Consider the following 23,173-nt stretch of genomic DNA (forward strand, 5'->3'; position numbering starts at 1 on the left):
TGCAAAGTCTTTGGAGACATACTTGTTGACTGGTTCGGTACTCCTCTTAGATCTGCATTATTATTCCTGAATCATATATTGAGCTTGGGTGCATATATACGGAACTCCTAACCAGAATGCATTCCCCTGTTGTACAGTGTCTAGGGTCTAGTAGTGAGAACAGAGTATCTCCCACTCTAATACATATACTGAATAGGTTGAATTGTGAAAATAAAAACAATTACTCTTCTGTTCTTCATTGCAGGCAGTATGGGCTCTTGGCAACATTGCTGGAGACAGTACTATGTGCAGAGACTATGTACTGGACTGTAATATCCTGCCCCCTTTACTGCAGTAAGTCTGTTTTAATATGTTCTTCAGAATTTTGCTCAAGTGCCTGATGAGACTGAAGTTTGCTTTGCCTTGAAAAACAATTATTGTCGTGGACTAATCAGTTTTCTTTATGAGGACTTCTTTTTTAATGTACCTAAAAGGAAATGTGTTAGGAGTGGCTAAACTGAAGCTATTTTATTCTACAGTGTGTGTGGGTGCCTAGGACTATTACAGAATTATAGAATAATTTAAAATGACCTCTGGAGGTCATCTAGTCACATCCTCTCCTCATAGTAGGCGAAATCAGAATTGGTTGCTCAGCCACTTAACTAGTCATGGTTTAAGCCTGCAGGCAGTTAGGAGTCATGCAGCTGCTCTCTCACTATCCCCAGCTGGGATGGGGGAGAGAATTCAAAAGGTAAAAGTGTAAGAACTCATGGGTTGAGATAAGGACAGTTCATAAAGTAAAAGCCACATGCAATCAGGGCAAAACAGGGAGTTCATTCATTACCCATCAGCAGGCAGGTGTTTAGCCACTTCCAGGAAAAGAGGGCTCATCATGAATAACGGTTTCTTGGAATGACAAAAGCCATTATTCCAAGTGTCGTTTCCCCCCTCCCCCTTTACCCTGGCTTTTATTGCTGAGCATGATTCTATCTGGTACAAAACATGTGCTTGGTCAGTTTGGGTTTGGCTGTGTCTCCTCCCAGCTTTTTGTGCTCTCCCAGCCTCCTTGCTGGCAGGGCAGCACAAATGGTCATTGCACTGCTCTGCAACAACTGAAAACATTGGTGTGTTATTGGTGCTATTTTCATTAAAAATCTAAACCACAGCATCATACAAGCCTCTGAGAAGAAACTTAATTCTGTCCCAGCTAAAACCAGGACAGTAGTTGAATTTGGAAAATCATACATAGATTCTATAACCACACAGAGCAACCTGTTGCAGTATTTGACTGTGGCATGGTGAAAGGACAGTGTTCTGATGCCTAATCAGAATTTTCTCTGGGGTTCTACCCTGTTGTCACAAAGGCATAGGCATGGTATAGGATAGCTATCAGAAAAAGAAAACAACTTGTTACAGTTGTGGAAAAATTAGGCCTTGCCTTAGTGCATTCCTCCTAGGCCAAAGAACACTATGACTAGTAATTTCTAAGCTGTCAGGGAAATGCCTCATTTAAAGGCTTCCCACTGTTTGCCTTAATTAACCAACTGCACAGACATAGTTGTGGAGGAGTGATCTCAGATGAGGGGATGCACAGTGTACCAGAGACTGGAGCGACTTCGATCAATGTGGAAGTCCTAAAATAAGAGGGTGACTTTGGTATGCAGATACCGTAAAGATGTCAGTATTACAGTACAACACACTGTTGGCATTCCTGTGTCTTACGGAGCAGAAGGTGAACCCTGCAGATGGTATGTGAATATCATCCTGTAAAAACTGCAGAAAGGTACTGGTTTGGCGTGACCTGTAGAATTTTTGGTCTTACAAGAACGTAGTGGGCAAGACTTACGCTGGGACTGGAACCACTATGCACAGAAAGTCTGTGAACTGTGGTTGCTGTGAGATAAGTGACTGTTGAAAACGTCTGGGAAACATTAAAGGTGGTTGTATGTGTTCTCTAAGTTCTATTCTCAGTCACTAGTAAGCTTAACAAAGAAAAGTCTATAGTAGAGCTGATTGACTGAGACTGACACGTAAATGACTGTTCAACAAGAGTATTTTTCAAAACTATCTACACATACTTCCACATAGAGTAATTTTGTCACAATTCCTATGCCTCTTGACTGTTGATCTGCCATGTCAATATCTAGAAAGTTAAATGAACGTGATTTTAGTGTAATAGTATTTGTTCTTGCCAGGATACTAGTATTCACATGTCTGGCATGTAGATTAGTATCCAGCCATCAAGCATAATTTTCCTCAGGATGCATTTTTATACAAAAAAAAATCCAGCGTATTTTTCCCTTCCATCAGTTAAAATGTAAGCCTGAGTTCACGTGAATGAATCAGGCAGCTGACCCTCCTGGGTTGCCTGGCTTTGATTTTGAAAAAGTAAAACTTGGAATTTTTGTTTGTTTTAGATTGCTTTCAAAACAGAACCGTCTCACCATGACCCGAAATGCTGTATGGGCTCTATCCAACCTCTGCAGAGGAAAAAATCCTCCTCCAGATTTTGCCAAGGTAAGAAATATCTGAAAGGAAATATGTTGTGAGGTGGTGGTGTCCAAATAATCAATAAAGGTGGTGAAGCTTAAACTATACCAGAAACATTTCAGAGTTGCTTTGATACAATGTATTGGCTTCTTACGAACTACTGGTTTTAGTCTTTTTGGCAGATATTCACAACACCACTGTTTTGATATTGCTGCCTCCTAGTGAATTTGTTGTTGTTCCTATATCAGAGATGCCCATTACACAGTAGAACAAAAAACTCTGCAACATGGCTGCTTTAGTGCAAAGTATGACATGCCTTAGTGGACAACTATGAGTTAAAGTTGCCAGATACTGTACTGTAGAGGCTGAAGAACTTTCATAGTGCTTTTCTGCTGACTCGTTCCTCCATATTTGTGTAGCTACAGCCCTGCACAGAAGTGCTACAGAGGTCTGCAATTTTCCTAGTACATGAGCTTGCTATATTAGAACCATTTGAGTTGGAAGGGACCTTAAAGATCATCCCTGCTATGGGCAGGGACACCTTCTACTAGACCAGGTTGCTCAAAGCCCCATCCAGCCTAGCCTTAAACACTTCCAGGGATGGGATGTCCACAGTTTTTCTGGCCTCATAGTGAAAAACTTCCTATTATCTTATCTAAATCTTCCCTTCTTTAGTTTAAAACCATTCTCTCTTGTCTTATCACTATAATCCCTGATAAAGAGTCCATCCCTAGCTTTCCTGTAGGATCCCCTTTAGGTACTGTAAAGTTGCTATGTGTTCTTCCCAGAGCCTTGTCTCCAGGCTGAACAACCTCAGCCCCTTCCGCCTGTCTTTATAAGAGAGGTGCTCCAGCCGCTCCAGACCCTTGATCATCTTTGTGGTCCTCCTCTGGACATGTTCTAATACCTCCATGTCCTCCTTATGCTGGGAGCTGAATGTAGCACTACAGGTGGGGTCTCATGAGAGCAGAGTAGAGGGGGAGAATCACCTCCTTTGACCTGCTGGCCATGCTTCTTTTGATGCCAGTGAATAGTTCTATTGCCATGTACAGAATTAACTGACATTAATAAATATTCTTGCCCTTTCAATTGTGTAACGTACGTATCTATTTTTAATGTTCTACAGGTTTCACCTTGTCTCAGTGTGCTTTCCTGGCTGCTCTTTGTTAATGATACAGATGTATTAGCTGATGCCTGCTGGGCTTTGTCCTATTTGTCTGATGGCCCCAACGATAAAATCCAGGCTGTGATTGATGCAGGAGTCTGCAGAAGACTTGTGGAACTGCTAATGTAAGAAATTCATTCTAAGCAAATGCATTAATCACTTCTTTCCCTAAAATCAAGGTTGCTTCAACAGGAAGTATAATTAGATATATCCTGAAATTTAATAATTTTCTAAAAAAACAAGATTTGAGTTTTATAATTTTACCTGTCTCCACTCATGAGTAACAGAATGTAACTTCTTCTGGCCTAGTTCTGTTCTTTCTAAAGAGATTTTCCCACATCTAACAGATGCATTTTTGTAACATTTACCTAAAACCAAGAAACAATAGATTTCAATGATGTAAATTAAAAATGCAATTAAGGCTTGTTAGATTAAAGCAAATCTGTCATTGAATTAATGAATAGAATGTGTTATGTAAGATAATGTTTTTTTGTAAAGAAGTGTTTTCATTTCAGAAAAAAATCTTTAGTTTTTCCTTCCAGTCCTGATTTTAACGATGGTGATGGGAAGATGCAGTTCAGGGGCGAATGCATATGATGGCAGAATATGGTTAAATGATTGTTTACAGAGGGCTGTATTCCTCTGTCTCATTATTTGCCTTTGTGCACGCTACATTAAGTATGTTACATAGTTGATTTTTTTTCCCAAAGATGCCTATATTCTGAGGTATTTGTATTTTTTTAATCTCATATTTGAATTTTTATGCTGCTAAATGATATGTAACCCTAGAAACAGTTACCATTAGTTTAAAATCAAAATGTGTGTTGTTTCAGGTGACGAGTTAAGTCAGACTTAGCAAGGAGGTTTTCCCCTAGCTCATATTCCTTCCTTGAGGAGGTAAAGATGATAATAATTCAGGATGGTTAACACTTCAGTCTTTCTTTGGTAATTCTAGGCACAACGACTACAAAGTAGTGTCTCCTGCCTTACGAGCTGTTGGGAACATAGTCACAGGAGATGATATTCAGACCCAGGTATGGATTCACTTTCTCTTGTGTTGTACCCCTGTTCATCTTTTCAGTAGTGATTAAACTGATATAACCTATTCACAAGCACGTTGTCCTGTTTCTTTTGAAGTTTGAAAGTGAAAACATTGACACTAGTTGTTTCAAAATATGTATTAGTTTTCTTAGGTTTTCTCTTCAATCCTGAACTGCTGTTAATTCTTACATAATTGTGTCTGGGATTCTGATGTAGCTGTCCAATGCTCTTTGATATTTTTCTTTTCCTTTCTGTTTTGTTTAAAGCTAGTCTTCCTCTTGTGCTGAATTTTATGCTGAATGATGTAGCATGGTGGGGCTATCGAGGTCCTGTTGTGTTTGACACCAGTAACAGTGTCAACGTATTCTGTGATGAATATACCAAAAAAGAGTGGTCAGATTTTGGATAGCATGTCGCACAATCTGGGTACATTCTTGGAGAAGTATTAGGCAGTGGCTCCCACCACTGTGTTGGGATTAAACTGGGAGCCAGGAACCTGATGCCTCAGAGGTACTACTCAAACAGGCTTGCTGTAGTGGGCTGCTTTGTTAACGCTGATGACAGAAGTGGGATCAAGAAGTGGTGGTAGCTGCAAATGAGGTGGTGTGTGCAGTGGAGGAAGTGACATGGACATCCAGGAGATAGTGATAGAAACTAAATGTGTGAGATGATTGGAAGAGTCTGGAAAAAGATGCTTTCAGTCAAGTGTAGATGCATAAAGCATGAGATTTCCTATGCAAAGCATTGAACTGCTTCTTCTATGTAAATTATGCTGAAGTTAAAATTCAATTTCCTCACCTTGAGGCTTGTTCAGTGCTTATTTCTTGGCTTGTATAAGTGTATCCTTTTGAATTTTATTGCTCTCTGACAGTGAAGTCAGAGACAAGGGTAAGTTAGTCAGCAGCAAGATAATGTTTGAATATCTTGTCACTAGTGCTAGAGGAGGTCAACATGTTTTTTTATTGTTACTTCGATTGTTGGGTAGCTAGACTGCATTGGCATTTTTGTATTTTCTCAGTGGCTATTTTGCAGATTGCTCATGAGATGTGCTTTGTGATTTCATAGTGTTGTTTTTCTAAGTAAAACCCCAAGGGATCACTAAATCATGTGTAATAGAGATAATTAAATAGTGCATTTCATAAACTGAAATCTTAGAGTTCAGTTCAAAAAAATGTTTCAACTCCTTTGCATGCTGTTGTTTTTTTTTTTTTTTTTTTTTTTTTTTTTAAGAAGAGCATACGTAAGTGTTCCTAAAATTCTAAAGAATATTTAAAGGAAGATAGCTTGATGATCCTGCATGCAGACAATGTTGCATGCTAAAGAGGGGTCCAGAACACACTAAAATCTCTGCATGTAAACAGATCTTGGAGGGAGAAGGAAGAGCCCAGCTTTTAACAGTCAATACGTTTCTACCAGTTGCCTAAAGAAGGTTTGTGTACAGCCTCAAAACACAGGCCTGCTTTTACCTAATGTCTCACTTCCAACAATTAATAATTGCCAGTGCTTGAAAGATGGCATGTATGAAGAAAAAAATAAACCTCTCTTGTCTCGGCATGTATATATAAGAAAATCCTAAACCATAACCTTTTTTTTTTTTTTTTTTTTTTTTTTTTTTTTTTTTTTTTTTTTTTAAATTCTTAATTTGCAATGGAAAGTTATAAGAATATGTAAAGAGTCTGAGAGGAGGTAGTAGGTGGAAAGGGGGAGAGTGATAAGCAAGGGAATCCACATATTTCAAGATTAGAAATTATCACCGTTACTTAGCTGGACTGTCTCATCCTTTTCACCTTCACAAGCAGGCTGAAGAATTTCTCAATAAGATTTTGCATCACATGGTCTTTGTAAGCTGCCTGCTTTTGCTATTCAAGGCAAAATTACTGCGTTTCTTGGTAGGCTCTTCAGATTTTTGACTCTTAGAATATGGCAATTTAATTAACATTTAAAAAAAAAACCACAACCTTCTCTTCTGTGAAGTTCCAATTTTTTACTTTTTTTTTTTTTTTTTTTTTTTGCATCAAGAATTGCCCACTCATGTCATTGGGCACAACACTGGCAATTGTCTGCTCCGCTTTGCCAGCTGATGTAGGAAACAGAAGTAGCTGGAGCTTCCAGATGTGCAGAAGCACAGAAGACCAGAATATAGGAAAATACTGGTGTCTAATTTTTGTTGATCATAATGGTGTTAGTATCTTGGTATGTTCCGGTGATAATGAAGATGTGTTGTCTTATTTGAACTACTCAGTTGTTTTTCTCATTAGCTTTCCTGCATATAAAATGCAAACATTTATTTTAAAAAATAGAGCAAAAACTAAAGCTTTTGGGGAAATTATCTCGATGGCATATACTTCCTAGCTTTTGAAGATAACACATTCCTTATTTCATGTAATTCTCTATTCTAAATTTCGTCTAAGATTTGATTTTTTTTTTCCTTTGTATTCAGGTAATTCTGAATTGTTCTGCCCTGCAGAGCTTACTGCATTTGCTAAGCAGCCCTAAAGAATCTATCAAAAAGGAAGCCTGCTGGACAATATCTAATATAACAGCTGGAAACAGAGCCCAGATCCAGGTAACCTTTTCAGCTATGATTGGTAATCTTTGTCTTGCAGGCTAGAAAGAACATATCAGGTGGTACAACACAAACTATACAAATTATGTTGTGTATATGCAACACAAACTATTTTTTGCATTGTATATACACAATTATATGAATATATAATTATTTATAAGCAGAAGTATATTACAGATTTTGGGGATAATTAGAATATTTCAATGCCTCAGTCATCCCTCAGATGCAATTTAGAATTATTTAATTTCATAACCGTCCACAGATTATGGGAGGGAGGGGAGGGGGCGATAGTCATGCTAACGAATGACAAAAGTGGACTAAGCTCAAAAAAACCTTGCTTTAAATTATTTGCTTCATGCCTTTGACAATTATGGTATAGGAATCCTCAAATAGGAAACAAGGAAGCTACAAACTTTGAGAATCAAATAACTTCAGATGTTTCTTGATTTCACCACCAGATATGGACCAACTACATTATAAATACTTTTAGTCGTAATTATATATTTTTATAATTGCTAAAATTGGCAGTTGTGCTTAGCCAAATCAAAAACATGCTTTTTATTAAACTGAGCAGTAGTAGAGGATGTCTAACATGTTGCTGTGGGGTTTGTCCTTCCTGGCTGTACCAAATGTTGCAATCCTGTCATGTTAAGGGGTAGCACACACAAGCGAATGAAAGTCTCAGTCAGTCCCTTATGTCAATCTTTACAATAAGGCCTCCAAAAGACCACATATTTGTTCGGAATCTGGACTTAGGTTCAGCCATCAGGAGGAAGTCCTGGGACTTGTCTCCCAGTGAGAGATTGACCATCTCCTCTACAGTTTTTTTTTTTTTTTTTTCTTAGACTAGGAAATGAAGAAACTGTTCAACACGTTTTTGTTTTCCCTGGGTGTGAAGTTTTTAAGAACAGCCATGCTAAGAAATTTTTTGTTTGGCTTTCAAGGAGAACATCTTTCCTTATTTTTTTCCAGCATTGCCCAGGGAAGTAGTTGAGTCACCACTCCTGGAGGTCTTCAAGAAGGGTGTAGATGTAGAACTTAGTAGCATGGTTTCGTGGTGGACTTCTCAGTACTAGGTTAAAAGTTGGACTAGATGATCTTAGAGGTCTTTTCCAGCCTGAATGATTCTATGATTCTTTGAACTGATGGAAAAACAAGATTGTAGTGAAACCAGGCTGCATCTGATAAATGTACTAGGTTCCCATCAAGCTGGTTGAATGAAGGTTCCTTGCATAAATCAAACTTAATTTTTCTGAAGTTCCATTTCTCAGTGCTCTTCTCCCTCACAGGATATAGAGAGTATTCTCAGGGATTGCAGAGGGTGTGTGGAAGTCCAATTGAAGGCATCTAGTCTTTGAGGAATAGAAAAGAATAGCAGAAATATTAGGCTTTGGAAGTATTTTTGTCACTGTGTAGTAACCAGGCAGAAAGCAATCCAAGTCCATATTACGTTGGCAGAAGTGACCGAGAGATATTTTTGTCATATCCTTTTCCTTAGAAGGCAGTCTAACACTTGTTATTCTTATATCTGATGGCTCTTGATTATTCATTCTGTATCATCAGAATTAGCATGAAGTGGTCAAGCTTCTTCACCAAAGGGATGGAATTCTTTTTGCAGAAATCTTGCAGGAGATTGTGAAAAAAGCTGCATTGTTTTCCCTGATGAAGCCCTGATACGTGCTTTGCAGGTGGTTTTTGCAGCAGTTTAGTTAAGCCTTCTACCTTACAAACAATATTCATCTGCTGAAGGGGCAACATAAAGTCATAACATCTTGAAGAGGTCTTCATCTACCTTTCAGAAAAAAATAGGAAATGAAGATGAGACTTTTCAGGAAGATAAGAGTCTGCTAAACTTTCTGTAATTAAGTGTGAATATTTATCTAACTTAAGAGGTACTCATCTTAGAAAATAAGTAGGCAAGAAAATACAACTTATGAGCTGAAAAGCTACGTCTTTTTCATTTGATGCAAGGACGTGACTAAGATGGAACTGAGAGCAAACAAACCTCTTAAAGCTGTGTTTACATTTCTCAGTCAAGATTTTACTCTTTCCACTGAAGATCATGTTTTTTTGTCAGATTCAGAAGGATTTGGTCACTTGATCTAATGTTGGGAGAGCTCCAAGAATTTCAATTCTAGCTTTGCTGTCGCTTGCATATTAGATCTGTGGACTAGGTGAATATATAAGATAAAGCACTGTATAAAATCAGCAACTGCATCCCTGTTTTTTCTTGTATCAGCAATTCTAATTGCTGTACAATTAGCAGTGCTGAGAAGGTAGTTACTACCACTTGTAATAAGGTAAAAATGTTTTTGCCTTTGCTTTTCTTGCAGTGAAGGATCTTTTGGCTGCCTTATCCATACTGTTACTACCTTAGAAAATATTGCTCATACTTCTTTCTATCTAGTAGGCTATTCTTGCTTTTCCCAGGAAGCTTAAGAGGCTCTGGGGAGCCTAAGAGTTTTAAGCCTAAGAGTTCTGTGGAACAGTCCAGCCCAGCACATTTATTTAATTTCGTATTTCCCAACTCTGTTAGAGGTCCTTTAAGATACAGAACCATGTAGGAGTGTTGCAAACTATGAAAAAGATGATCTTGAGAAAATCAGAAACAAAGTCATTCCATAAAGAAACAAGTATCTAAAATGGCAATAGAAAGTGAAGTTCGTTATTAGAGCATTTTTTCAAAACCTCAGGATCTTTGTTTTCGTATTCATGATCTACTGAAGATAAAATTGTGAAGAGTTCTAGAGGTAATTTGTTCTTGTACACCTAGAAGCTATTTCAATAATCCACTTACTTTTGTGCCTTCTACGTAAGTATTCAATTTATCACATCATTCTGTTCAAGTGAAGGAGTTACTGTGCTAACAAGGATAGACACTATTCCTACACCTGATACGCACTGCTCAGACATCTAAAAGTAAAGGTGTAGGTGGAATCTTAACTATACCCTTCACAAACCTCTGAGTCTTCAGTTGCTGTCTCAACTTTATTTGAAAAAAAGTGATAATGTAATATTTCTTTTGTTAAAGTTAACAAAATTTGCCTAGTCTAGCTAAACAAATTTGTTAGGTGGTCTAGCTAAACAAAATTGCGTGTGTTCAGTAGTTTGTAAAGGTTTCAAAACGCCTCATCACCAGTTTAGGTGAGACCTCTTTCTACTGAGAACAGAATAGAATTGGCTTATGCCTTGGGAAAAGGAGGTGGGGAAGGCAAAGATGGGGAAATTAATGCTATTAGCCATTAATATTGCACCTTAAATTTTAGCTGGTGGTCCTTTACAAGTACAGAAGAACCCTTTTGCTTTGCAAAGAAAAATAGTTATTGTTGTCTGGGAAGAAGCTCTTTCTCGGTATTCTTGTGTCAGGAAGAAAATACAGAGTCTATCACATCACCAAAATGCATTTGGATTTAAAGGAATTCAGCTTTAAGTATAGCCTGCCTTTGGCTACGTCACAAGTGAAGTTGGAAGCCTGTTTTTCAATGAATGTTTGCATTCAATTCAAAAAAAAAAAAAAAAAAAAAAGAGAGAAGAAAATTCTCAAAAGTGAAAGTTGTAGTTCCTCATTCAAGAATCCCCTAGGACCGATTCAGAGCAATTGAGCTACTTCTGAACTCTAAGCACACACGTGCTATGTAGCGAAATACTGACTCTCCCAAGTGCATTACCAATACAATCTATATTGTCAGCTGTAAAACTGAGATTTAAAAAAACACACAGTGCTTCTTATCTGGAGCAGGTGTTAACTATCTGGGTAATTGGGACATTTTGCAAATCACATCCATCACGAGGCTTAGGTTTTTGGAACTGAAGAAAGAGGCTTGTTAGAGTGAAGTTGTGAAGTAAAGGATGCTTGAAAATGTTTGCAACCTGTTTGATTGGAGATCTTGAAGCTGCTGTTTCTTAGAAATTATTATTATCAATTGCAAGTGTAATTGCAGTGATTATCAGATGCTGCAAGTCGCATCACATATGTATAAAATGGTTCCAGAAAAGCTCCAATTCTTTAGAGTCTACTCTGACTACAGATTTTGTCATGTGAGATTCAAGGTGTAATAAAACCTCCTTTCAATTCTGGAGCGGATACGTCTGCTTTTCTCACAAACTTCCTTCTTTGAGCTATTCTTTCAGATAACTCCTACTCCATGCCAATCATTGTAAATGCTTGAGCTGAAAAATGCTTCAAAATAGTTTCTGAAGTTGGACTATGCTTTTGGTAAAGTTCTTCTTGAACATGGTCCTATGCTAAAATGTAGCATAGAGAGTAGAAGCCTGTTTTGTTTTCACTAGCTGAGGGGACAAGGGATAATTCCCATCTATGAAGAATATCCAATTTACTAAGTGCATGGATGGACCTATTTCATCCATGTTGCATTTTTTACTCTGCAGAAATGAACTTTAAAGGTAACGTCACACATCGCAGTGAATTAAAATGTCAGTTCTTGAGAATTGCCCTTCATTACAGAAGGAATTCTAAATACTAGATGCAGCTCTGAACTAAGTCATTTATTTTCCTTCCTCCCCAGACCTTCCAAATTGCTCAGTAGTTCCTACTGCAGATTACAGACTGTAACCAGATCTATTCCAGTCTGTGCTGTATTAACTGGATTTTGACCGCGCACAATCTTTAGCCAGAAATCAAGTAAAAAAAAAATCACTCCATGGTAATGTATTTCCTAAAAGTTAAATATCTGCTTTGCATAGTAAGTACATTATTACAAGTTACAAGCTGATCTAATGAGTGGGTTGTTGCTCCAGAGCCATCAGGATGTTTGAATACCATGGAAGTTCTGGGTAGTGCTCAAACCATAATCTAAGCATTGCTTCAGCGCTCCAAGAAGAAAATGAAATATTTCAATAAATCTAATGCATATTTACCCAACCAATATTAACAGACAGAGCTATATTTAGTGTTGTTTAAGATTGCATTGGGTTACACTTCCTCCATCCACCCACTCAGAAGTATAGAAATATAAAGTTAGAGGGAAGGACTTCTATATTCATTTCCACTTTCATACTGCCTATAATGTTGTTAGCACACTCCAAAGGCTTTCACTGCCATTTCTAAAAGATAAGACAGGAGCCTATCACTGTTAGATTCGCACTCAAACACAATCAAGTAAACTCTTCCTACTGGTAAGCAATGTAAGTTAACATGCATGAAATGTGTGCTGAACTTTGTTTGTATCTAATGTTTAAAACACAGGAGTGTTTTTTTGTTTTTCCCCCACCAAATGTGGAAGTGAAAGCCTTTCAGAGTGTGTTATCAACAGTGTTTAGGCAATGGAAAAGTGATGGAATACAGCAGTCTTTCCCCTCTTTATTTCTGTGCTTTTAAGGTTTGGGATGGATGTGTATATCCTGATGCAGTCATGATTGTCACTAAGTATAGTTTTTGTTTGTTAATTTCCTAGTTTGTATACAGCTTTGCTGTACTTCAGTGGATAGCTTCCCCAGTCAGGGAGAAGGGGAACTACATCTTCCTGGGAATCAGAAGGAGAACTGCACAACTGAAGCTAAATCCTGACTGTCGACCCTTCTGAAGGGTATGAAAGGCTATCAGATGCCTCAGAAAACGCAACCTGTTGAAAAGCTATGAAAGGCAGTACACCAGATACAATCTTCCATATCTGACAGTGAAGACATCATAGGAGTTCTCTCCTGTTGACAGGTTAAGAAACTTATCACTTCTTTTCTGATATACCTTAAATTCTCACAAGAACATCTGGAAACCTGAATACGGCTACATGTGGTAGCAACAGGATCTGTGCCGTTCATTTCTTCTTTAGGGTTTCCTATCCTTGATGAAATGTGCTATAAGCAAGTGTAGCAAATGCTACATTGCCTATCAGTTCTAGAAACTCTAGAATGAAATGCATTTTTACAAACTGGGTAAAGATACAAGCTGAGAATTGTCAGGTCTTCTCCAAAAAGGCCAGAGTAAGGCTGAGGACGTGGGAAAAGAATACCACAGTTCACATGCAGAGTTGCAGTTTACACAGGCAAACTATCAAATTATTTAAGTATAAAATGTGTTTGGTTCATGCCTTAGTTTGCACAGATGGTCTCAAATCCTCATATGCTGTTTGTGGTGGCAGGGCTTTAAAAAGCCTCTCAAATAGGAGCAAAGTATGGTGTTGCTGTAAATGTCACGTTTCTTTGTCTGTGGACCAGCAAAAGTCAGACGAGTGATTTTGAGGTTTAAGTTTGTGTTTAAGTAAAACTGTTGTTAGGCTTCCACATGTGGTGCATCCGTACATCACACCATATTGAGGGTAGCACAGCTAGGATACCTTTGATTTTTTTTTCTGTCCGAAAACCTCATCAGTACATATTACTATATTTTTTGGAGGGCAGACCCTAAAATCTGGAGACAGCTTAACACAGTGCTGTTCATTATAGTGCAGGTTCTTCCTGAGAGCAATAGCAACCTGTGTAAACTAGTATAAAGTTTACTTTATACACAGCTTGGAGTATATGGATTTAGTGTCAGTGTCAACAACGTAAGCCCATTAGAAATGAGATCTGAAGTGCTTCCTTCTTGACTCATATGGCAGCAGGTTTGTACTCATATGCCATCATCTGAAGTGGCTTTGCCTTACAAATATTTGCTAGGTCATTTAGAAAGCAGTTGTAAATTGAATCTGTAAACAGCATAACTGGATCACAAGTTACAGAGAAACCCCTGTGAACTAAAATTCCCAGCCTGGAGGAGGAGAATGTAGTAGTAGGAATACTCACAGCTTCCAGATAAGGTGGTGACTGTAATCTTGAGTTGCTAAAGGTAATAAGAGAGCTTGCAGGAGCAGAACACAATCACAGTGTAAGACTTTGTTGCTATCACAGGCATGTGGTGATTCATGTGTAGACACTTGTACACTATATGTGTGTTTTTGCATACCATAAGTGATTTATTTGTGGGAACCCAAAGAAGAGGAGCAAATTAATTTGGTATTGGCCAGTTCATGTACTAATTTAATACACTGCTGCTGAAGAGCTGCTCCCTAACCATGACTATATTGTAGTTAGATTCAGCATGCATGGTGATGTAATAAAATTCTGAACATTCGTTTTCATCTGTCTCAGCTCTTTAAAATCAAATATTATGAAGTGAATAAGCTTGATTAAAAGAAATAAAAAGGATGAAGTGCTTCGAAGAGACAGACAACCCTCTTGGAGCGTCAGAGCTGCAGGAATGCCATCTGTTTTAAAACAAACAAAAAAAATACTTCAAAAGCGAGGGCCAGATTTGCTAAAGGACTGGGTATCACAATTCAATTTCAAATTAAATTTGAAAATTCAGTTTTTGATTCAAATTCAGTTTGATTTTCAGAAAGACTCAATGATAAGTCAAAACAGAGTTCAGTTCCAACAAACATGAAGGGATGCAATTGGGCATAAATTTTGGTGTTAGTTTCATTTTTAAAAGGATGGGCTCTGCATTAGCTCTTGGGCATAAAACCAATTTATAACATTTTTGAAAATGCTACTACAGTGCCCAGTAGCAGCCTAAAATCAACATAAATATTTAAAATCTTAAGGAAAGGGATAAAAAGAACAAGCAAACAAAAAGTTATTCTGGTTCTGGTATAGATCTTCAGTGTTGCCCCGAACATGCATCAGTTTTCAGAGGACATGATGGGAAATGAAACTGGTGGTAAGGAGAACCATAAAATGTCAACTTGATTCTATATGAGGTGCAACTGTATAGACTAAGGGACAGGTAGAGAAACCTAGAGAATGCTGTAGAAACATGAACAGCATTTGAGAAGATGAATTTTTCTTTGAAGAAAGAAGAAGAAGGGGAAGAATTATTCTTCGCTTTTGAGCAAGATCATCAAAGGCAGAGACAGCAGAGTAATAAGTAGGTGCTGCACAAATGAGCACATATCTTTTCCTACAGGTGTAGTCAAACTAAAACTCACTGCTGTAACTGAGTTTAAAAACTTGAAATACACGAAGAGTTCGCACTTCCATGTACATCTGCTTTTGATTGCTGTTGGAGCAGGATGTTAAAATATTTTTCTTACATGTGATTGTAACAGTGATTTGGATTGAAAAATCTATGTGAACTGCTAAAAATGACATGGTTCTTGGAGTGTTTCTTTAGAATTGTTACCCTGTTAACCTGCTGTCATCAGACTCCTTTAAAAATTTCAGTCACCTTTAGAAGGCATAGATAAAAAAAAATTACCGTACATCAGCTGCTCAGAAAGAATGTTTTAATATCTTTTACATTATAGCTAGTATGAGACATTTGCCCACATGAATGGCCAAGGCACCTATAATTTTTCAGGGAATAGCAGAACACTCGAACAGCTGGCAGAGCGAGATGTTCGTATGTCAGTCTTTAGTTTACACCATGAAATTTTTTCATCTTTTACTTTTATCATTTTTTTTAAAGTTATTAAACTGAAATCCCTTAACAGTGTTCATTTTATGTGAAAGATATAATCTTGAACATTCTTTATATTCACCACATTACTTGAGTTTTCAGCACATTTACAAGTCAGATGCCCATACTGTGGTAATAAGGTTAAAAAAAAATAAAATCATTCAAATCAATATTTAAATCATCACTTTTAGGATCTCACCTTACCACAGTCCTTTAGGGTGTTGCTCTGCCTCAAGTTTGCTTTTCTTCAAGGGGAAAAACAAAACAAAACACAGCAGCAATCTGTTTCAGTGGCTTACTATTTTATTGTGCAAGTAAATTTAATTGAAAGGAACACATGACTTATTTCTATAGTAATTATTCTAACGTAAGATGTCAGAGCTAGGAGTCCATGTGTAGTCTAGTTTGATTTCAAGAATAATCACTAAGAAAGGCTGTAAACATGGAGTTTAAAATAAAAAGTGCTGCTAGCACTTTTTCTTCAACGTTTTATTGTTCTCTTTATTATGTTTTATTGTTTTCTCCCCACTGGAGCTTAACTGAACTTGCAAAGTTCAGTGAAGATATTAAGTTCAAAGCAAGCTATTTTCTGATCTAGTTAATGTTTATTTTACAAATACAAGGCCTGTGATTTTCAACTGTCAATAGACTGCTAGTTGAAAAACCGTGCTGTACTATAGAGGGGTAGTTAAATGCGTTTAACTGGGACTCGTTCAGGAGTGAGGTGGTGACAGCACTTAACGCATGTCAAGCAGTGGGAAAGTTAAAAGTCTAATGACAGCTGGTCTTCTCTCAAGCCAGTCTCCTTGCATGAAGTACCTTACCAAAGGCTGTAGTAATCGTTGTGGTCTTTTAGCATGTTCTTGGGTAAGGATGGCTGAATTTGTGGTACAGCAGGGAAGTGAACAAGGTGCCTGTAATCATTTATGCAATAGCTTAGAAATTTGATCATTCACCCAAGACTTCTGGATTCATTTCCTTCTGAAAAAGTTCAAAGGCATATTTTGCCACTCTGAGGAGAGTGCTTTTATCCACCAGGCTTTTCATTGAAAAGATCAAAATTTTTAAGCCTGGAGGAAAAGAATTAAGATCTTCTGTGATTCTTCCCACTTGTTACTGTCCCATTGCTAGTACCCCTTGTTCTTGAATTCTCCCTACTATTCACCTCCTACAGGTCTAAATTGAAATATTTTAAGGTATATTTTTCTTTTGGTGATCAAAGTTAAAATACTTGCGGTCTGATGGCTAAGATGTGCTGATTTAGTTGGGTGCTACTGTGTAACTTTCTCTGATTACTAAAGAAGCTTGTTCTGAGAAGATGCTTTATAAGTAAATACTCCTCTTGTAAAAATTCTCATTTGGGAAGAGGGACTTAAGAGGTGATACTTTTCAAAAAGTGCAGCAAAGACAAGGGGTTTCTTAAAATATTATTGTACCAATCTTTGCAGTTGTACATGTGTTCCTTCAAAATATCACAGAATTTCTAGGTTGGAAGAGACCTCAAGATCATCGAGTCCAACCTCTGACCTAACGCTAACAGTCCCCACTAAACCATATCCCTAAGCTCTACATCTAAACGTCTTTTGAAGACTTCCAGGGATGGTGACTCCACCACTTCCCTGGGCAGCCTGTTCCAATGCCTCACAACCCTTTCAGTAAAGAAGTTCTTCCTAACATCTAACCTAAAACTCCCCTGGCTCAACTTAAGCCCATTCCCCCTCGTCCTGTCACCAGGCACGTGGGAGAACAGGCCAACCCCCACCTCGCTACTGCCTCCCTTGAGGTACCTATAGAGAGCCTATATGTTGCCCTAGACTCCAGAAAAGTTGCATTATGATCAGTGAAGCCAAGAGACATACCTGAGAGTTATTGAACCCCAGTGTTGGGTTTCTTATATTCCACTATTGCTATTTATTTAAGTTGCTCTCCTTTGGGAGGGTGAAGTTTGGCTATGCTGCCCTGTACCTCTAAGCGATGCAGAAAATTATAAAAGGATTCATGTTGAATCTTGTCACTCTTAGTGAACGTTTCCCCTCAATCTAATGCAAATATGAAACCTCTCAATGCTAGAAAGCAGAAAAATGTAAGAAAAGGTTTTTTCTTTTCCAATTCCTGTTGAGTTTTATTTTGTGATAGCTTTTAAATTCGTACACTCTTTTTAGTTGAGGGCCACAAATCGCCTTTATGGAATTGCAAATTCTGTGGTAAAAGAGGCTGTTGATAAAACTAATGCACAGTATGGATTTATGAATTCATGCAGCTTGGCTGCCCAGATAAACAGGAAGGATAAAAGAAATGTCAACAGGTTGTTTTTTTTTTTCACTGGGTAATTGTCCAGCCAGTGAATTGCCTGTAACTTTATGCTGGATGTGGTCTGTTTCTGTCTGTAGAGCTCCTTGCAAAGGATTTATTTGTCTGAGTTTGCTGTTACCAGTTCAGTGATAATGTCCTTATTAAATGGTTGATTTAAAAATGCAACCCTAGGCTCTTGTTTCTTTCAGTTACCCTTAGGAAAGAAAGTGTTTCAGATCTTTGTGGTAGGTGTGTAACTGAACCAGTTTTATTTTTTTATTGCAAAAGGTTCTTTCCAGGGGCTGTTACTAGAAACTTTGTGCTGCTGATTAAGTACTCATTTGACTTGTATCTATTTGATGGGCTATGCAGTTAACCATATTACTGAACCATCTGTTGCTTTGTCTTTTTACCAGGAAAGAATATATTATTTTGGGGAGTTCTTAGTTCTTGCAATACGTTCTTTCTTTTCTCTGTTGTCTAATCTTGCCAAAATACAGTATTTGATGAACAGGTTTATGAACTTTTTTTTCCCCGTTTAGGGGGAAAGATCTTAGTAGTTCATTACCCGGAAAATAAGGGAAATACGGCATTCTCCTGCTGTCAAGGTATAATTAAGTTGCATGTTAGATATAGTGATAGTTCAGTTTGAACATGTTATGAATTACTTTGGGATAAACACTAACTGGTGATAATTAGGGTTTTGAATGTAAAGCTGTAAACTGATTTTTGCCTGTTGAGAAGTAATATTTCATTGTTTAACCTGTGGTGCTGAGCATAGGCATTAAATGGCTCAGGACAAGGAATTTATTTCTAATTTTTATTATAACCTTGACATGTCATTTCTTTTTTGCAGACAGTCATCGATGCCCATATCTTTCCAGCTCTAATAAATATTTTGCAAACAGCTGAATTTCGGACGAGGAAGGAAGCTGCATGGGCAATCACAAATGCAACATCTGGAGGCTCTGCTGAACAGATCAAGTATGAAATAGTACAAATGTTTCAATGAAATTGAGTGAATTAGTGTTTTTGCAAGAAACCAAGCTAGTAACATAGAAACTCAAAAATGTTTCTGTAAAGAGTTGGTACAGTTTTGACAGTCTGTATGTAAAATTCTGTATGCTTACAGAGTTTGTCTCCAGAGAGATGACATCTTTAGATTGAGTTGTGAATGAGCCATTCATTCCTGTATGGAGAAATCACAGAAGAATTTCAGCTGTAATACTTGCTTCATTAATTGAACCATTCCTCTTATGTGGAAAAAATAAACTTTTAAACTTTTTCACAGTGGTTGTTACAGAGTGTAACAAAATGCAACCTGGAGAGGCATGGCTGAAAGATGTACTCCCAAGCCCCTGAGACAAGGGCTTCATGTTCATTGTTCTTTCTGTTTAACTTATACTAGTATATTATGCTTATATATAACTTTATACAAAGTTAATACTTTAAATTATAATTTAATATAGTTAAGCCTGGTAACATACATTATAAACGTATAAATAAAAGTTACAAAATCAGATGATTATTTCATATCTTTTTACACATAGAGATGTGTAAACAGATAATGTATTTTAAAGATACTTTCAGTCTTTCATCAGAATTGACTGGATATGTATAGATGTCTGTAATTTTTCCAGTTTCTGCAATCAAGTTGATATTTCGTTTGTTTTGGTTCTTTGTACTTCACACTAAATGCTTAAATGGCTATATTGGTTTTAACTTTACAAACAATTAACTGTTGTATATGTGGTGTTTTTCAGGTATTTAGTAGAATTGGGATGCATCAAACCACTCTGTGACCTCCTTACAGTAATGGACTCAAAGATTGTGCAAGTAGCACTGAATGGGCTGGAGAACATCCTGAGGCTTGGAGAGCAGGAATCCAAATGCAGTGGCACTGGCATTAATCCTTACTGCGCTCTTATTGAGGAAGCATATGGTATGAGCAAAACATCTGTGGATGGCAGGGATTAAAGCAGTGATCATGGATCTGTTAGAGTTTCAGAAGACCAGATTGTATTAATTTCCTTACCACTTTTACCTGAAAATTAACTGTTCTTCGACAAATCGTTTACCAGTGTGCTTCAGTTTTCACATTACCTTTGTCTGTATGTAGTTGGAGATAGTGTGTGAATATTTTAGTTCTTTCTTTTTCACATTGCAGAAACCTGGATGTCATTCAGCCCTAGTATCTTTTCTCTGCAGCAGATAAAAGTTCAGGAGCTCTACTCTGTTTCTCAGGTTTCAGGCCTTTCTTTTCCCTTTCTGCTGCCCTGCAGAATTCTGCCAGCAGCAGCAAATTCTTGTTTTGGCTTTGCTTTGCTGTAGTTATGGCATGCACTGCCATCATTTAGTCCTGGTTCTGAGGTATGTCTACTCCTAAGGTTAGTTTCCTTGTTAACAGGCCTGGGGTCTTCTCAATTCAGTCTGGCCGTTTTCTGTCCAATGTGGTATCTCTCTCTTCACCTCATCAGCTTTTCTCAGCAGAATTAAGTATCATTGAGAAAAGCATAATCTTATGTCAGAAAGGGTAAAACTATCTAGCAGTCTGTCTAGAAGTCTGAAGGTGGAGAGCCTGTAAATTGCTCACTGTTTAACACTCTTGCCTTGCTGTGGGATTTTTCCCTAATGTATTGTTCAGGCAGTGACAGCTCCTCTCTTCTGTATAGCTCTTTTATTTTTTTTTTTAAGCACAGAGGACACAGCAAGTATGCTTGCTCTCCACTTTATGAATCTTGATCCTCTATCCTCTTTGCATACTGCTCTGATGGGACATTTTGTCTCTAAACTCACAGCTGCCCTTAAACTTTCAAAAATACTGAAATGACACACAATTCATATTTAATCTATATGGTTGTGGTGGTTTTACCCAGTTGGGCAGCTGAACTCCACCACAACTGCTTTCTCACTCCCACCCCTCAAAGGGAAAGGGGGAGAAAACAGAATGGAAAGGGCTCAATGGTTGAAATAAGGACAGGTTGATTGCTGAACATTTATCATCATGGGCAAAACAGACTCAGAATAAGGTGATTTATATAATTTATTGTCTATTACTAACAAACTAGAACAGTGAGAAACTAAAAACAGAATTTAACAAAAAGGTAGTGTGGACTATGGATGATGAGGTACAGGGCTTTGGCTTGATGAGCATACTCATTATATGCAACCAGTGTCTTAATATTGCCTCCATTTCTCTACTTTGTCATGTTTGTTTCTCTGTGATCTGCATTTATCCTACCCTTTCCCTGTCATTGGCTTTTTCCCTAAGCATATGTTAAGTCCTACATAATTCCAGAATCCTCCTGTTCAAATCCAATTCTCTTCCCTCAACCTTAGCATAAGTCTTTTACTCGGTATGCAATGTAGCTTGCATAGCATTCCGGTGAGAATTATTCTTTGGATTGGCTAAGTAGGTTTTGTGTCAGTTGTAATGTATTAATTGTTCATTGCCTTAAAAGTAGTAGTATCAGATGGAATTGTTTGTCTGGGTCTTTTTTTTTTTATTTAATATGAGTAGCCCTTAGTGAGATATCCTTAAATACTCTGAGGTTCAAGAGGATTTGTCTTGAGTAGTCCTGTAGAGGTAAAGTTGAAGGCAGTCATCTTAGACGTTTGTTAACGTAGTTGACTTGTTATGCTTGTTTCCGTGCTGCCCAGCACTGAAGCTTTAAGAAAAAATAAAAATGGGTTGTCAAGAGCAGTATAGGAGAGGATAGTAGCATGGAATATTGTTTCTTGATTAATATGTCACTTCCAGGAAAGAGCTGCATCAAAATAAGTTTTTTTTTGGTGTCTGGTTCTAGTTTGTTTGTTTGATTTTCCATGAAAAGTAAGCGGGTATTCTAATTTGGAGATGTTTTAGGTTCTCGAATGAGGTGTGGCAGTTCCTAGCATAAAGGTTTCATTTATGGTTTGGGAAGCCTTGATTAGTGGCTGCTGCATTCAGAGAATTGGGACAGCACTGCTGCTTCTTGAGTGACTGTGGGGCCTCATATATTTCCAAGTGTTTTATGAATTGTATTCTGTCAGCACTTGCCCATGACACCTACGACTTCACAGAATCACAGAATGGCCGTGGTTGGAAGGGACCTCTGAAGGTCATCTTGTCCAGCCAATTGCCCAGGACCATGTCCAGGCAGCTTTTGAGTATTTACAGCATAGGGATTCCACAGCCTCTTTGGGCAACCTGTGCTGGTGCTCAGTCACTCTCACAGTAAAAAAAAAAAAAAAAAAAGTTTTCCTGGTGTTCACACAGAACCTTCTGGGTTTCAGTTTATGTCCATCACCTCTTCTCCTGTCACTAGGTATTGCTGAAAAGGGCCTGGCTTACTCTTCACAGAATCACAGAATTGTAGGGGTTGGAAGGGACCTCGAAAGACCATCGGGTCCATTCCCCTGCCAAAGCAAGTTCCTTAGAGCAGGCTGCCCAGGTGGGTGTCCAGATGGGCCTTGAATATCTCCAGAGAAGGAGACTCCACAATTTCCCTGGGCAGCCTGTTGCAGTGCTCCGTCACCCTCACCATGAAGAAGTTCTTTCAGATGCTGGTGCCGAACTTCCTGTGCTCCATCTTGTGGCCATTACCCCTTGTCCTGCCCCCACAAACTACTGAAAAGAGGTTGGCCACATCCCTCTGTCTCCCATCTCCTTTCAGATATGTACATATCTTAATAAGATGCTGGCCCCACCTGCTCCTGAGCCTTCTCTTCTATGGGCTAAGCAGTCCCACCTGTCTCAACTTCTCCTTATGGGATAGATGCTCCCTTCCTTTATTCATTTTTGTGTCCCTTTGTCTTCTGTCACGAGTTACTGTGAGATCAGTAGTTCTCTTCACAGTACCATGATCTTAACTTGGGATAGCCTCTGATATGTATCCTATTTAACAAAAGCCACAGGTATAAACAGAACTTTTTATCAGTGTTGCAGAAACATCAGTACAGTGCCAGATAATTGTTTCCTCTAGTATCCATACACAGTAAAAGGAGTTGAACAAGAAAACCTCTACAGTACCCTATGTACTAAAGATTTACTAGGGTGGCTACAACTTGGATTTCATTATAGCCTCATTCCTACATACCAAGGATAGTTCTGTTTGCTGTATTTTCTGACTATGAGGCTTGAGTTTGCTGACATGCTTAATGTGATTGTACAAGTTTAACTGCATTGTATACACCCATGATATGTAGTAGGTAGTGGAGTCTCCATTGTTGGAGATTTTGAAGACATGACTAGACAAAGGCACAG

General features: G+C 38.0%; 1 protein-coding gene across 1 annotated transcript in view; it reads left to right on the top strand.

Moving 5' to 3' along the window:
* The window catches only part of KPNA1 (karyopherin subunit alpha 1), a 51,360-nt gene that overhangs the window by 26,741 nt on the left and 1,446 nt on the right, over positions 1–23,173 (top strand). The window contains exons 7-13 of the mRNA XM_032193832.1: positions 245–333; positions 2,397–2,496; positions 3,596–3,759; positions 4,590–4,668; positions 7,116–7,241; positions 18,785–18,912; positions 19,692–19,870. Of these exons, the coding sequence (XP_032049723.1) occupies positions 245–333; positions 2,397–2,496; positions 3,596–3,759; positions 4,590–4,668; positions 7,116–7,241; positions 18,785–18,912; positions 19,692–19,870 (865 nt within the window). The remainder of the gene's footprint in view (positions 1–244; positions 334–2,396; positions 2,497–3,595; positions 3,760–4,589; positions 4,669–7,115; positions 7,242–18,784; positions 18,913–19,691; positions 19,871–23,173) is intronic.

This window comes from Aythya fuligula, chromosome 1 (genome assembly GCF_009819795.1).
Source record: "Aythya fuligula isolate bAytFul2 chromosome 1, bAytFul2.pri, whole genome shotgun sequence".
NCBI lineage: Eukaryota > Metazoa > Chordata > Aves > Anseriformes > Anatidae > Aythya > Aythya fuligula.